The following is a 13,441-nucleotide window of genomic DNA, read 5'->3' as shown; positions in this document are numbered from 1 at the left end:
CAAAAAAAGTTGCTCACTCAAAACATAAGTAAATGAATAAACCTTTGCTAACGCAGAGGCTACACCTCTCAAATTTATGGAAACATTGTCAAAGCAACAACAACTCCAACAATCAAAAGAGATGTGTCAGAATAATTATGCTTACGCTTCCTATCCTACCATTAGACTGCTTCACTAAAGCATGCACTCCTTGCAGAATCTTTATACTTGAGCAACAAAATAAGACACAAAGCAAGCACAATGATGTTCATTACTCTGGACATTTAATCCAGGAAAAAGTTATCAAATATGGTTTGGCTCAGATCCCTACCCTGACAACGCATCAGCGATTACTAACACTGGCGTCTATCTCTTGAAAGCCTAATCCTGACTCATCCCTGTGTTCTGATAACCTGTACTGGTATCTGTTTATAGATAAGGTGGAGCCATTACATTATATACAGTATACTGTATGTATTATCAAATCTTCCCAAGTCTTTTATTAAATGGTCTGGGGCCTTCATACAGTACCTATTAGATGTAGTTTCACCTAACACAGCCTCTGGTCTTCAGGTCAAGGCTTCATAATGACTCCGAGGGTACCAACACAAACACCGCTGTTTTTTATTGCTATATTTGTGTTCATAAACACCTTGCGAATAAATGTGACTCAACTGTTATAGGTCTTACACATGCAAGAATGTGAAAATACAGACGTTATGAACTAACAGGTAAAATATTTAAATTAAGTTAGGCATAGGTCAGGGATTGGCAACAAGCAGGCCGCCGGCCATAACTGCCCTGCCGGCAATTATATCTGGCCCGACAGCTGACGTTTATCAAGGCATGATAATGAGCCGGGCTGCTACAGCACAATGGCTGGGAAAGAAAGGCTGCAACAGCTCTCACTTCACTTCCTTGTTACAGTATTTATTCAGCCCCAATTGGTTGCGTAACCCATGTGACATGACCACGTCATAAGAAATTCACTGATTGGCTGACTTGCCCACGTGACTGCCCATGTGACCGAAATGCGCCGTCGCCGTTCAATGCGGAAGGTCCACAAAATGTCAGCTGCGCTAGCTATAACTGTTTACGAGGGGTGTACTTTAATCACAGGATTAAACAAAATGTGGTGACAACTAATGGGAATTGCAGGCCACATCATCGCCACTTCGAACGCACCTCCCCTGTCTGAGCGTCGCTTTGCAAACGGTCGGGCGAGAGGTGTTTCTCGTGCTGCTTCCTTCCCCCCAAGCAAAAACGACAAAACCCGGCAGACTGCAGCCACAGTAGACCTCCGCTTAGCGCAGCACACGTCCTGGCTGCAACCTTGTTGCAGATTGCAGACAAGTAGGATGAATGCATACTTTTCTTTCTACTCTCCTTTGTACTTCCTGCAAAGATTAAAATGTTCCTCGATTTCTGCGTCCAAAATGACACTCCTTGGCAAACATCACAAACAGATTGTACTCAAATGCATGTCGCAAGTTATATACGATCCAATTTAAAGTCCTTTGTTCAAAGATAATTGTTAACACCAACTTTGTCTGAGAGTCAAAAATAAAACTGATGAGATTATGTAATCTCCAATTGACCGACACTTAAATACTCGCTAAAGTTGAACAAAAGTACATGGACACCAGTAGGGTCTGCTTTATCATGGTACCACGAGTTAACATTACCGTAACTTCCTGTGGCTATTCTACTCGCAATCCTCTTCTCTTAACACCAAACATAAGAAAAAAAACATGGCTTTGGATCTCCCCGTTAAAAGTGTAACAAAGTGTATGATGAAACTGCAGAGAGTAACCCAACAATGGGGTACTTAAAGTGTAGAGATTTGGGTCGTATATATTTTTTTACCTTTTACATGGAAACACAATAAAATGCATACTGTACTGAACTGAACAGATTTGTACTGCTTGGTGGAAACAGGGCCCTAGTAAAACGGCTTGAGTGCCAGAAACTGTAAGGGGTGTTTGGTTGTGATTTTCTCTTTATGTTTTTGGACTAAACAAGCTAAAGTCCTCTGTAGAATGATCTCATAGCTTCTCCCTCACTGCTGTGTGATAAAGTTCTGCTCTGATTCCTCTGCGCTGACCCAAGCTGAATGACTCAAGTGAGTTATTCCTACATGGCGCCAGAGAGTTTGATTACCACCAGGGCCTTGAGACACGGACACACTTCTATTTGTATGAAGAGAGCCGCAACAAAATGTGACAAATCTATCTTGCGCCAGTTTTCTCCTTTGCTACAACACACCCAAAGCAAGCACCCTCGCCGCCACCGCCGACAACTCAAAGCCCCAGCCCCAACCCCACCCCTCCCCTCCCCTGGGCCCCCTTCAGCCGAGCTGCATGTCTCCGGAGGATGCCTCTGACGTCAGCAGCTCGACTGGGCTGAGCGCCAGCGTTGTGGGCCCTTGATGGATGCCATTGGTCTGGGAAACAGCTCACTGAGTGGAGCGTACGGTACACACTCAACATGGCCCGCTCGAACACATCCAATGACCTGTAAAGACCCGGCAGCCCGTTCTCTCTCTCTAGTCTGTTTATCACACACTTTGACGATGAAAGGACGGTATGTGAAGGTCAGGGATTTGTACAGCAGAGGACCAAAATATTAAATAAATTCCCCCCAAAAAGTGTCCTCAGGTCTTAAGGAGAAATATTTTCGTCTAGTGGCATTTTTATGTGACAAAAAAAAAGAATGGTTGGGCACCAACCATTTAGATACCAAAAAAAAAGCAGCACTCTCTATAGCAGTGTTTTCCCAAATGTATTGAGCCAAGGCACCATTATATATTGCAAAAAGCTCATGGCACACCACCAGGCGAAAAGTCTCAAAATGAACAAATACTCAAATGATGCTCTCATCTCAATTTACTCACGAATTGGCTTACTGCTTACTCAGTGTGGGGGGATATATATATATTTGTACTCCGTTACATTACAAGACGGTTTGGTTGAATATTTTGGTGTTAAAACCTGGAATGTTTAATTCTTTTTAGCTTTATGTGTTAGTTTTAGAGGAAAAGGTAAGGTCTTTTCGTGTGAGAGTCTTCTTTTTATTCCCTCAAAATGATATTACATGCTAGTCATCCATTTCTTGACAGCAAGAATGAGAACAAGTGCAAATGAATACTTTAAAATATGTGTTTTAAGGAGGGAGGGTAAAACAACCCAAAAAGGTTTATTATGGTTGCTCTATATAGTGGATTTTGGGGGTGGGTGAGTACGGAAAGTATCCACCATGATAAACAGGGCTTCACTGTAAAAGCATAAGATTGAGGTGAACGTGGATATTCAGGGCAACCGCTAGTTGACTTATTTGGGATTATGTAGGCTCAAACGTAGAAACATTGACAAAAGAAAAACATGACAGAAGTTATAACTCTGTGTCACTATATTGAAATAAGCAGATCCAATCATGATGTGGGAGCGATGCCGAAAAGTGCACGTTTGAACGATTGTGTGTGTGAGTTGGTGTACCTGCAGGCCTGCTGCTGGTCTTCCTCTTCAGCCATCTGTCCAACGTCTCGGTGCTCACGCTCTCCAGCACAAAATCATCCAGCATCTGCGGGTGCAGAGAGAGGTAGGCCTTCACTTTCTCATCTGTCAAGCCTGAGAAGCACAGAAGCAAAACATTGTTGTAGCTCACTTACTGCACGGTTTGTTCATGAATAAATAACGCACAGAGATTTGGAATAAATATATTAGGGAAGTTCAGAGGAAAACAAGATATAGGAGGATGAAATAAGTGACGACGTGTGACATGCTGTTACAGTTAGGTAAGCACGGCAGCACCTTAAGTACTCATATAGGCGGGCCATGCTCATCTATGTTTACAGTCAAACTGCGTCTCGAGGGATGGGTGCCCCCAACAGAGGCAGCAGAATAGAGGAGGACTCGATTGTGCTTTAATAGCCAATTGGGTTCTTGAGAGGTCGCTAAGTGCTGCTGTTTACTGTCTGTGTTGTCAGGGAAAAAGCCTTTTGTCAGATTATTGTTGAGGAGTATTTGGTTTTAATGCACCACTGGCGTCTGCTTGCGTCTGCCTCGACGCACGCGAGAAACCAATATGTTTTGATCATCCACTGGCTTCAGGGACGGTGGAACGGTATAGGACTGGTTAGCACATCTGCCTCACAATTCTGAGGACCAGGGTTCAAATCCTGGCCCCGCCTGTGTGGAGTTTGTACGTTCCCCGTGCCTGCGTTGGTTTTCTCCGGGCACTCCGGTAGGTTGATTGAAGACTCTAAATGCACTTAGGTGTGAATGTGTGCGCGGATGGTTGTTTGTTTCTATGTGCCCTGCGATTGTCTGGCGACCAGTTCAGGGTGTACCCCGCCTCTCGTCCGAAGATAGCTGGGATAGGCTCCAGCACACCAACGACCCTTGTGCGGATAAAGCAGTACAGAAAATGGATGGATGGATGGCTTCTGGGGCTGGTTTACTCATTCAGGACAGGACATCATCACATCACATTATAATTCAACTGTGGCCAACAATAAAAGATTCTGGACAATAGTGGATTGATGTTTTAGTTTTGTTTTTTTTAAGATAAAAGCAGCATCTATAGACTCCCACAAATAGACGCCATGCTGCAATTATTCGCAGGGTGTATCGTGTCATGATCTGTGCCCTGCAGTGCCTCCTTTGGAGCTTGGGTGGCGCTTTGCGCCTTGCCTCTCTCCCGTTCGCTCCCTCTCTCTCCCCAGAAATCAGCATCACCTTGGCCATGCACCTGTTTTCAATGAGCACTCATCATTGCCTGCATATAAGACTGCCAGATCCAGGATTCCACCGCCAGAGTATTATCACCCAATTGTGTGCTCCTTCTGTGCCCCTCGCCTCGCTGTCTGCTCCAGCCACAGCGTCAAGCTCTCCCACCTGTTCATGCCCCCCGCTTCCTGCGTTCCTTGTCCCGACGGTCCATCATCACGCCTTGGAGATACTGGATTATTAATAAACCATTGTCCATTACTTCCTCCGCCTCCATCTGCTTCTGGGTCCAGTCAACACTGGTACGAGTGTATCGTGACAGAATACTCTGGCCCTCATGGACCCAGCAACCCCGGAACCGTTAAGGGAAGCTCTCACCCAGCAAGGCGCCCACATTGGTAGACAGGACAAAATTCTTCATGTGATTATGGACTCTTTAAACACCCTCTCCCAACAAGTATCACCTGTATCTTCCCAAATGCACTCCGGCGACCCTTCCGTGAGTATTCCTTCCGAGCCCGCAGCCTCCGATCAACCCCACCTCCCATACAAAGAGCCTCACGTTCCTCCACCGGAGTACTACTCAGGGGACTTAGGTGCACGCGGCCAATTCCTCTTAAATTGCTCCTTAGTATTCAATCTGCAACCGTTGAGCTACCCTACTGAACAATCCAAAGTCGCATTTGTCACCAATCTCCTATGCGGTAAAGCTGTCAAACGGGCTTAATTCGTCATCGGTACTTGCGTCATTCAACTCCTTTTCTGCAGAACTTAAAAAGGTCTTCGACCACCCCGTTCAGGGCAGGGAAGCCATACGACGCCTCCTTACTCTCATTCAGGGCTCTAGTTCCGTGACGTCCTATTCTGTAGAGTTTAGAATTCTGGCGGGTGAGTGTGGGTGGGATGACGCCGCACTAAGGGGCATTTTTTTAGGGGTCTTTCTGAGCACCTCAAGGACGAGCTCACAGCCAGGCACGAGCCCTCCTCACTCCAGGACTTAATTTTGAAATCCATCCGACGAGACAATCGTTTACGGGAAAGAGCAGGGTGTGAGAGCTTGCAGACTAGCGCCCGCCATAACACACACAAACAAACAATACTATGCAAAAGCATTAGGCCACTACTAGTTTTAGTGGGCAGCAATGGAAACCTTATTTGGTAAAATCACTGGTCTTTAAAATTGACCCTCTAGCCATGAAGAAATAGTGAGTTGAGTCTAATTTTTCTTAGCCAAAAGAAACAATTAACATGAATTATATAATATCATAGAAAAAGTCCCAATATAATTGTTTCTGTTCCATGCATGAATCATAAAGGGGTTTAACATCGTAAAACAGTAAATAGTGGGACATGTATAGCAATAGTGCAGTGACATTTAATTTCACTTGATTTAGGTTTGACAGTGGCAGGTTCATTCGATTTCCCAAATGTAAATGCAGGTCAGAACAAATTCAGAATTTCCTATTTTAGCCAGTTAGAAGCTGTTTTGCTGTGTTTTTCTGTCATTATCTATTTTTATTTTTATTTTTTTTGCGCAAAGTCTTGCTATCTTTCAATATGCACCCATGCTTTTTCTATACCACTTGTCCTGCTCAGGGTCGCGGGGAGCTGGAGCCTATCACAGCTAACTCATCGGGCGAAAGGTGGACTACACCGTGGACTGCTCGCCAGTCAGTCACAGGGCACATATAGAGAGAGACAACCATTCACATTCACACCGTCCACACTGCCTGCACCAAAGTCAGGCAAATGTACCACTACGCCATCATTGGCTGTCTTCTAATATAAATTAGTTAAAACCCAGAGAAATAAATGTATGTAAATGTCAAGGTCACACAAGGCTTGCATTTGCCGGCAAATAAGGAAATGGAAGTGGAGGTAAGGAGCTTCAGAGGGTGCAGGATGCTGCTCGCAGTCTAACACTGTCCAGACACGAGACACAGTGCTTCAGAAGCGCAAGGCCTCATGGAACTCGTGGCCAGCTCTGACGCAAATCGGCAGAATATGGCTTAATAAATCAAAGCCACTTAGAGGGGGTGAGGGAGGGCAGACGAGAGCAGCTGTAGACAGAAACGGCAGCACGGCATTGCTGAAACCTTTGTGTGAACGCAACGAAGGTACCGTCATAAATTTAAACTTAATATAAAAAAATGCTCTTAATTCATCTATACATACAGTACATAAGAGATAGATGGGGAGAGAGAGAGAGATAGATAGATAGATAGACAGACGGACGGACGGACGGACGAACGAACGAACAGACATTTATTCATCCATAAGGGAAACTCAATGTGCCAGTGGTGCCCATAATAAAAACAAGACAACAAGAAAATACAAAGTAGGCATGCCGACTGATTAGTACTGTATATAAAAGATCTCGAATCATACAACAAATAATAAATATAGCATCTATGCAAGTCTTTTTAAATACAGAAATAAAGTAAGTCATAATTCCAGTATGGTCTGAATGAATAAGGTAGATGATGATGATGATGATGATATGAGCAGGTTATGTAGCAATTACTGTATGTGATTGCACATTAACAAAATTGTATTAAGACAAGAAATGGTAACGGGCCTGTCATGGAGGAAAAGGAAAGCTAAGCTCTGTCGTTTTCAGCAAATGTTAACAGGATGAGAACGGGATGTTTCTTTTGGAGGACGCTCAGCCGTGGAGCTGGTCTGCTCGTGAGTGTTTACTTCAACATGACGGTGCGTTAATTCTTTCAACATGAACAAAAAGTCAAATTCTGCTTTGAATACATGCTTGTCTATATAATCTTTTAAATAATGAAAGCAATCATTGAGATGACTATTAAGAATATTGATGACCAAAGTTGCAATGGTTATTATTTGCTTCCTGTTCTTTCCCTACTTACCATATATATTTTGTATTTCAATACACAGTACATGTTTTCGCTATATAATTAATATAACTTACGATCCTAATTATATTAAACAAATACACAAGAGAATATACCTAATACCTGAATGCAGCACTGCAACGTACTGTTGACATACCTGTATTTGTTTAGTTGTTTTTTTATATACATATTCTAATAACATTGGTTTAATAAATGTTTGTTCTATTCCTGGTTGAAGCTACTGTATGTTATCAAGTGTCATGACGACAGCTGAATCGTCCAAGATATTAGAAATGTACAATGATAGACAACAGATTTTACATGTTTGCACAGCAATGACCTTATTTGCAATGACCTGATTTAAGTATTTTTGAACAATTCCTATTCACACAGACATAAAACGAATACCAAGCCAGTACTTGCGAACTTGCAATGTCACTTTGTAACGAAACATAAACATGTGCACTAATTTGTTGTCCTCTTCTTATCTAAAACTGTCTTTTGAAAACCCTTCTTTGTATTATATATATATATATATATATATATATATATATATATATATATATATATATACGTATATATATATATATATATATATATGTATATATATATATATATATATACATATACGTATATATATATATATATATATATGTATATATATATATATATATACATATATATATATATATATATATATATGTATATATATATACATATATATATATATATATATATATATATATATATATATATATATATATGAATTTTGACGTACTGAACAAAAATATGAATGCAACACTTTGGTTTTTGCTCCCATTTTCTAGAACCTGAACTGAAGATCTAAGATTATTTCTATGTACACATAAGGCTTAGTTCTCTCATTGTTCACAAATCTGTCAGAATCTGTATTATTGAGCACTGCTCCTTTGCTGAGATAAGACAGCATGATTATTGCACAGGTGTGCCTTTGTCTGCCCACAATAAAAGGCCACTCTTAGATGTTCAGTTTTACTGAATCGGGAGGTTGGAGGGTTCAGAAAACCAGTCAGTTTCTGGTGTGGCCCCCATTTGCCTCAGTAAGTCATAGCAGCAGTATAGTATATGTACACTCATCGTCTTGAGCAGCACAAACACAGCAACAGCCTTGTGATGCGTCATTGTTGTTTTGAATGTGACGTACTCAACCATGCCTACATCGGACACTTGGCATGTAGTAGCAGTCAAAGTCATGAAGTGAGGGGACTTGTTTGAGTGGCACTTTTCTTTTCCAAATTAAACCTGATTGTTACAATCAGCAGCTTTCAGACTGCCCAGGAGAGACGTACTAATGTGAGGAAAGAAAGGCAGGACACAGCAAGCTTGTGGCTTTTATTAACAACAAATGGTGCCACCCTGGTCACATTATTGTAAAAGCAGTTTCTGCCTCCACAATAACTACTTGCCATTAAACTATGAACTATGAATGATTTGATGCAGATACTTTCCTGATGTTTTAATATTACTATTATGGCTTACGCCCAAAACAATACTTGAGTTTACTACGTACTGTATATTGACTAAATAGCAGCACCTTTAGAGTAACGTATTGGCGGTCAGCAGCTTGTTGCGCTGCATGTTCACGGGTGAGTCGAGCCCATTTGGCAGAGATGTGGTGCCTGACTCAGACTTGAGCTTCCTGTCTAAAAGCTAAAGCCTGAGTTCATGCGGTGAGGTATTGTTACGTAATACTTATCTGGACTACAACACACCACACCCTGACACTGGGAAAGCGAAGGCCAAACGAGTCACAGTCTGTCTGGATTGCTGCGCTGATCCTTTAAACATTAAGCATGGAAATTCTCACAGTCAATCGACATTATCAGGCTATACTGTATATTGGGTGTTTATCAAAACAGTGGATTGTTGTCTGATAAAATTATGAAGTCTTTACGCTTTTTATTCAATTAGGTAAGGGCTAACTTTATATGAAATAGTACATTTCACGCACGAGGAAATTATTTCAAAAAGTACTTCGCAGGCTTGAAACAGGCAAAGATCAAGCCACTTAACTGCAATATAATTTATTAATAAATCCAACATCCTTTTGCTTTATCCCCTGCCCCCCAGCCCCCATTTTCTCATTTTCTCAATCATGACTGGAAAATGGCGAACTGCTTGATGACATCTGACCTGTTACACTTTCGCACAAGAAGAAAAAGCCCCAGAGTCTATTTGACACCACATTATATGAGGCTCCTTCAGAGAATTGCTGAAAAAAAAGAAAGTGCTATGAGGCAAGGCTTTGGTTCTCTTGCCACAGCCTTTGTGTAGAACAATGATTGGGACTGCATGGGAATGTTCTCTACTCTGGAGCAACATGTTTGACTTTCTATGTTTTTATTAGGCGGGTCATTGATGGTGTAGTGGTATACTTGCCTGACTTTGGTGCAGGCAGCGTGGGTTCAGTTCCCACTCCGTGATGGTGTGAATGTGAATGTGAGTCCGCATGGTTGTGCCCTGCGACTGACTGGCGACCAGTTCAGGGTGTAGTCCGCCTTTCGCCTGAAAGCCCCGTGACCCTAACCAGGATGAGCGGTGTTGAAAATGGATGGATGGATGGATGTTTTTAGTTGTGTGGCAAGGCTGCTAAAGTCATGAGAATACAGGGATGCAATCTCAATCACAAACCAAGCTGGCAAAGCTTGAAGCTGATACACAACTCATAAAATGACCATTTTTTGAAGTGATAGCGACAGCTGCTGTGAATGTGGTGTAGAAGTGCAGAACGTGAAACAAACAAACTTTTATACAATGGCAGCATTTAAATAAATGAGTGTGGGTGAATTCTAACAACGGTTTTATCGGAGCTGGACAACATTAGTTTCCTTTACATTGGTAATCACTCAGACTACATCCTAATTGTGCTGAGTTTTTGCTATATATTTCCTCGGGAGATATTGGATGAGACATAACTGTTTGTAAGACAACCTGTGATTGCTTGAAAGAAAAAACATGCAGTTTTACTCATGAAAGATTTGTTTGCGTGCAGAAACCATATATTTATATAGGCATGACTAAACATCAAATTACTTACAAAGCAAATGATTCACTAATCTTGGTAACACACACATCAACACAAGACTTCCTGCTCAGCCATTTAAACAAACGTTCGTGTTGTTAATGCCCAGTTACCAGTTCAGTCCAGTACTGCGTGAAGCCAGTTAGGTGAACAGCCTGGCCAATGATGTGGCAGAATAGAGAAAAAAATTGAGCAAGTGAAAAAAAGAATCCATGTTCGCGGGGGCTCACGTACCCCAAAAAAAGTGAGTAGAGGATGACATTTGAACCATAACAGTTTGTATTCGAGAATGGGTCGTTTCAAAGTACATTTAAAAACTACGAGGAGTTTGGTCTGATGTTTAGTTTGTCTGTTTTGCCAGTCTGTTAGTTCGCCGGATGCTTTTTGGTCAATGGAGAATGATGCACGATGAGCACATTTGCATGCGTAGTTCAATCCTTTACAAAGTTGCATGGAAATCTATTACGTTGTTTTTGCGTAAATCTGCGACCTAACAAAATGATATCATAAACAAATCAGATATATTTGATCGGCCAAAGTACTCAAAAGCCCTTACCTAGGTAAAAAAGCAATGTTAGAAAAAAAAAAACCATGTGTTGTTGGTATGAACACGGGTTTAGTAAGCTGTGCTGGAGCATGTTTAAGTGAGCTTGTGACTTTAGTGCTCCGGTCAGATGATGTCAAGTGTTAATGTCATAAGTCTAGCTGATCTTTAGTGGGCAATATGTTTCTCCTCTGCTACACACTCATGAAAAATGAGTGAAAAGGGGAAAGGACCACTTCTATTGAAGCTTACACTGCCTGGCTCACAGTCAAGGGCAAGCTGCCAGGGTACTACTTTTCACTTTTCATGACAAGAGTCTGAGGCAGGAAGGGAGAGGATGTGTGAGGGGAGGGGAGGGGCGGGCTGGATGCAGGGTGCGTGCGTCAGCAGCTCCGCCTGGGACTCCCTTGCCAGGAGGTTTGAAGAGCATGTGGTTCTTATCTTATCTGCGGCATGAGAGGGGCGCAGCATAGCGGCCAACACCGACATTCAGTCGGCATCAAGAGTGACGATGAATAGGCTTTGAATCCCCTCTCCCACTTTTCACCTCATTTATTCATCAAGCCGGGAGGAGAATGTGTGCATGTGTGGGCAAATACAGGAGTCTGCACACATATACTTCTTGTACTCCTCTGCAGAGTGTGCCCTGACCTGTGCTGCACAATCAAAACGAGTCATTCCAAAGGTGTCAAGTTAAATGATAGTTGACAGTATCACACTTCTTTATTAAGAATGGGACACAATTATAGATATTAAAAAAATAGCATTACCTCTTGCAATTAATTATAGATACAACCGAATATTGAAATGTTGTTAAATATGCTACTCAAAGATAATTCCACAACGTTGGGTATTTGTATTATAAGCAGGACAGTTCATGCAGTATAAGCAGAGGCTGCATTCGTCAAAAGGAATGGGGTAAAGGTTGAAGTGAAAAACGCAAATAAATAAACCCCCAAAATTCATAAAATATTATACAATAATAACAATATAATTGTATTGCATGTGTGTGTGTGTGTATATGTGGAATTGATTACCGTCATAAATATTTTTCGTCAATGCTTTGCATTACTTGGCTGCAACTTGCATAGGCACTGTTGATCTAGTCCAAACTAGTATCCTGTCTAAAGAAGAAAAATATGATGTAGACACAATCCTCCTCCTTAGTTTGCCCAATATGACACTGGCATGGAAACAGGAGTTCAGAACTTTCAGATACTCTCTTATCCATTAAAAAATATACAGTATATTGAATCCCTTATTGTGACAATATTGTTTTGAGAGAGAGAGAGAGAGAGAGAGAGAGAGAGAGAGAGAGGCATGGATGTGGTGTTTAGAGAGAGGCAATCTCCATGGAATGGCAGGCCGAGATGTAGATAAGACATCTTGGTGTGTGCTCACAAGCCACCCGTGACACACCACAGACACATATCCAGTGGATCACCACCTTTCAGCTCTGTGATTAGACTGTAGTCCTTCCATGTTCTGTACTGCTTATCCTGATCAGGGTTTATAGGAAAAGTTGAGTCTAACCCTGCTGACAGGGGAAGCCACATCTTGGACTCATTCCAGGTCAATCAAATATGGCATTGAGCCAGAATTGAGCCTGCGGCGCCTCCATGAAAGTGAGTGTGAACCACTACAATGACACGTCAACGTCCTTCGTTTGAGGTGAATTCTGAGGATGGCATCAATCATAATGCCTCAGAGAAGGACGCACACACATAGACCCCAATTGGTGCTTAAGCACCTACCCTTTTTGCCCTTTTTCCTACACCCTTTTTTTCTTCAATCATTAGTATTAAAAAATAAAAAATGATCCTCTCAGTCACCAATTCCACCCAAAGTGTTTTGATATTTGAGGCGCATTTATTGAAGTTCTTGTGAGAACTGTACACATTCTCCCACCGTATTTTGGGGGGGTTTAATCAGAGGCACTTTAAATAGGAGCAGATGTGTGCTGACCACTGTTTAAAGTGAATTTGAATGTGATTGCTTAATTCAGAATACACCCAATTTATAAGTTGGTGTGTGCACTTGTGCAACCACACTATCTAAGTCTTTATTTTGACTTCCAATTTCTTTTTATCAATTGAGGTATACAGGTTATAGGTTAACTAATAGTGGATTATTTTTACAATGATTTATATTGGTCTCAGTTTTGAATATCACAAAAACTACGTTTTTTAATAGTCACCTCGTTAGTTATTAGTTGTATTATTGAATGTGTTGATTGTGTTAACAGAAACAAATACATGAGGTAAAT

General features: G+C 41.6%; 1 protein-coding gene across 6 annotated transcripts in view; it reads right to left on the bottom strand.

The window, feature by feature from the left end:
- Positions 1-13,441, bottom strand: part of pde10a (phosphodiesterase 10A) — an 89,451-nt gene that overhangs the window by 39,406 nt on the left and 36,604 nt on the right. For 4 of the 6 annotated variants that reach the window (XM_061689876.1, XM_061689877.1, XM_061689878.1 and 1 more), the window contains one exon: positions 3,474-3,605. In XM_061689876.1, coding sequence (XP_061545860.1) covers positions 3,474-3,605 — 132 coding nt within the window. Of the gene's footprint in view, positions 1-3,473; positions 3,606-13,441 lie in introns of those variants that run through there. The other 2 variants (XM_061689882.1, XM_061689883.1) reach the window with 2 other exon arrangements.

Source organism: Phycodurus eques, chromosome 11 (assembly GCF_024500275.1).
Source record: "Phycodurus eques isolate BA_2022a chromosome 11, UOR_Pequ_1.1, whole genome shotgun sequence".
NCBI classification, from domain to species: Eukaryota; Metazoa; Chordata; class Actinopteri; order Syngnathiformes; family Syngnathidae; genus Phycodurus; species Phycodurus eques.
This window is presented reverse-complemented; position numbering and strand designations above follow the sequence as displayed.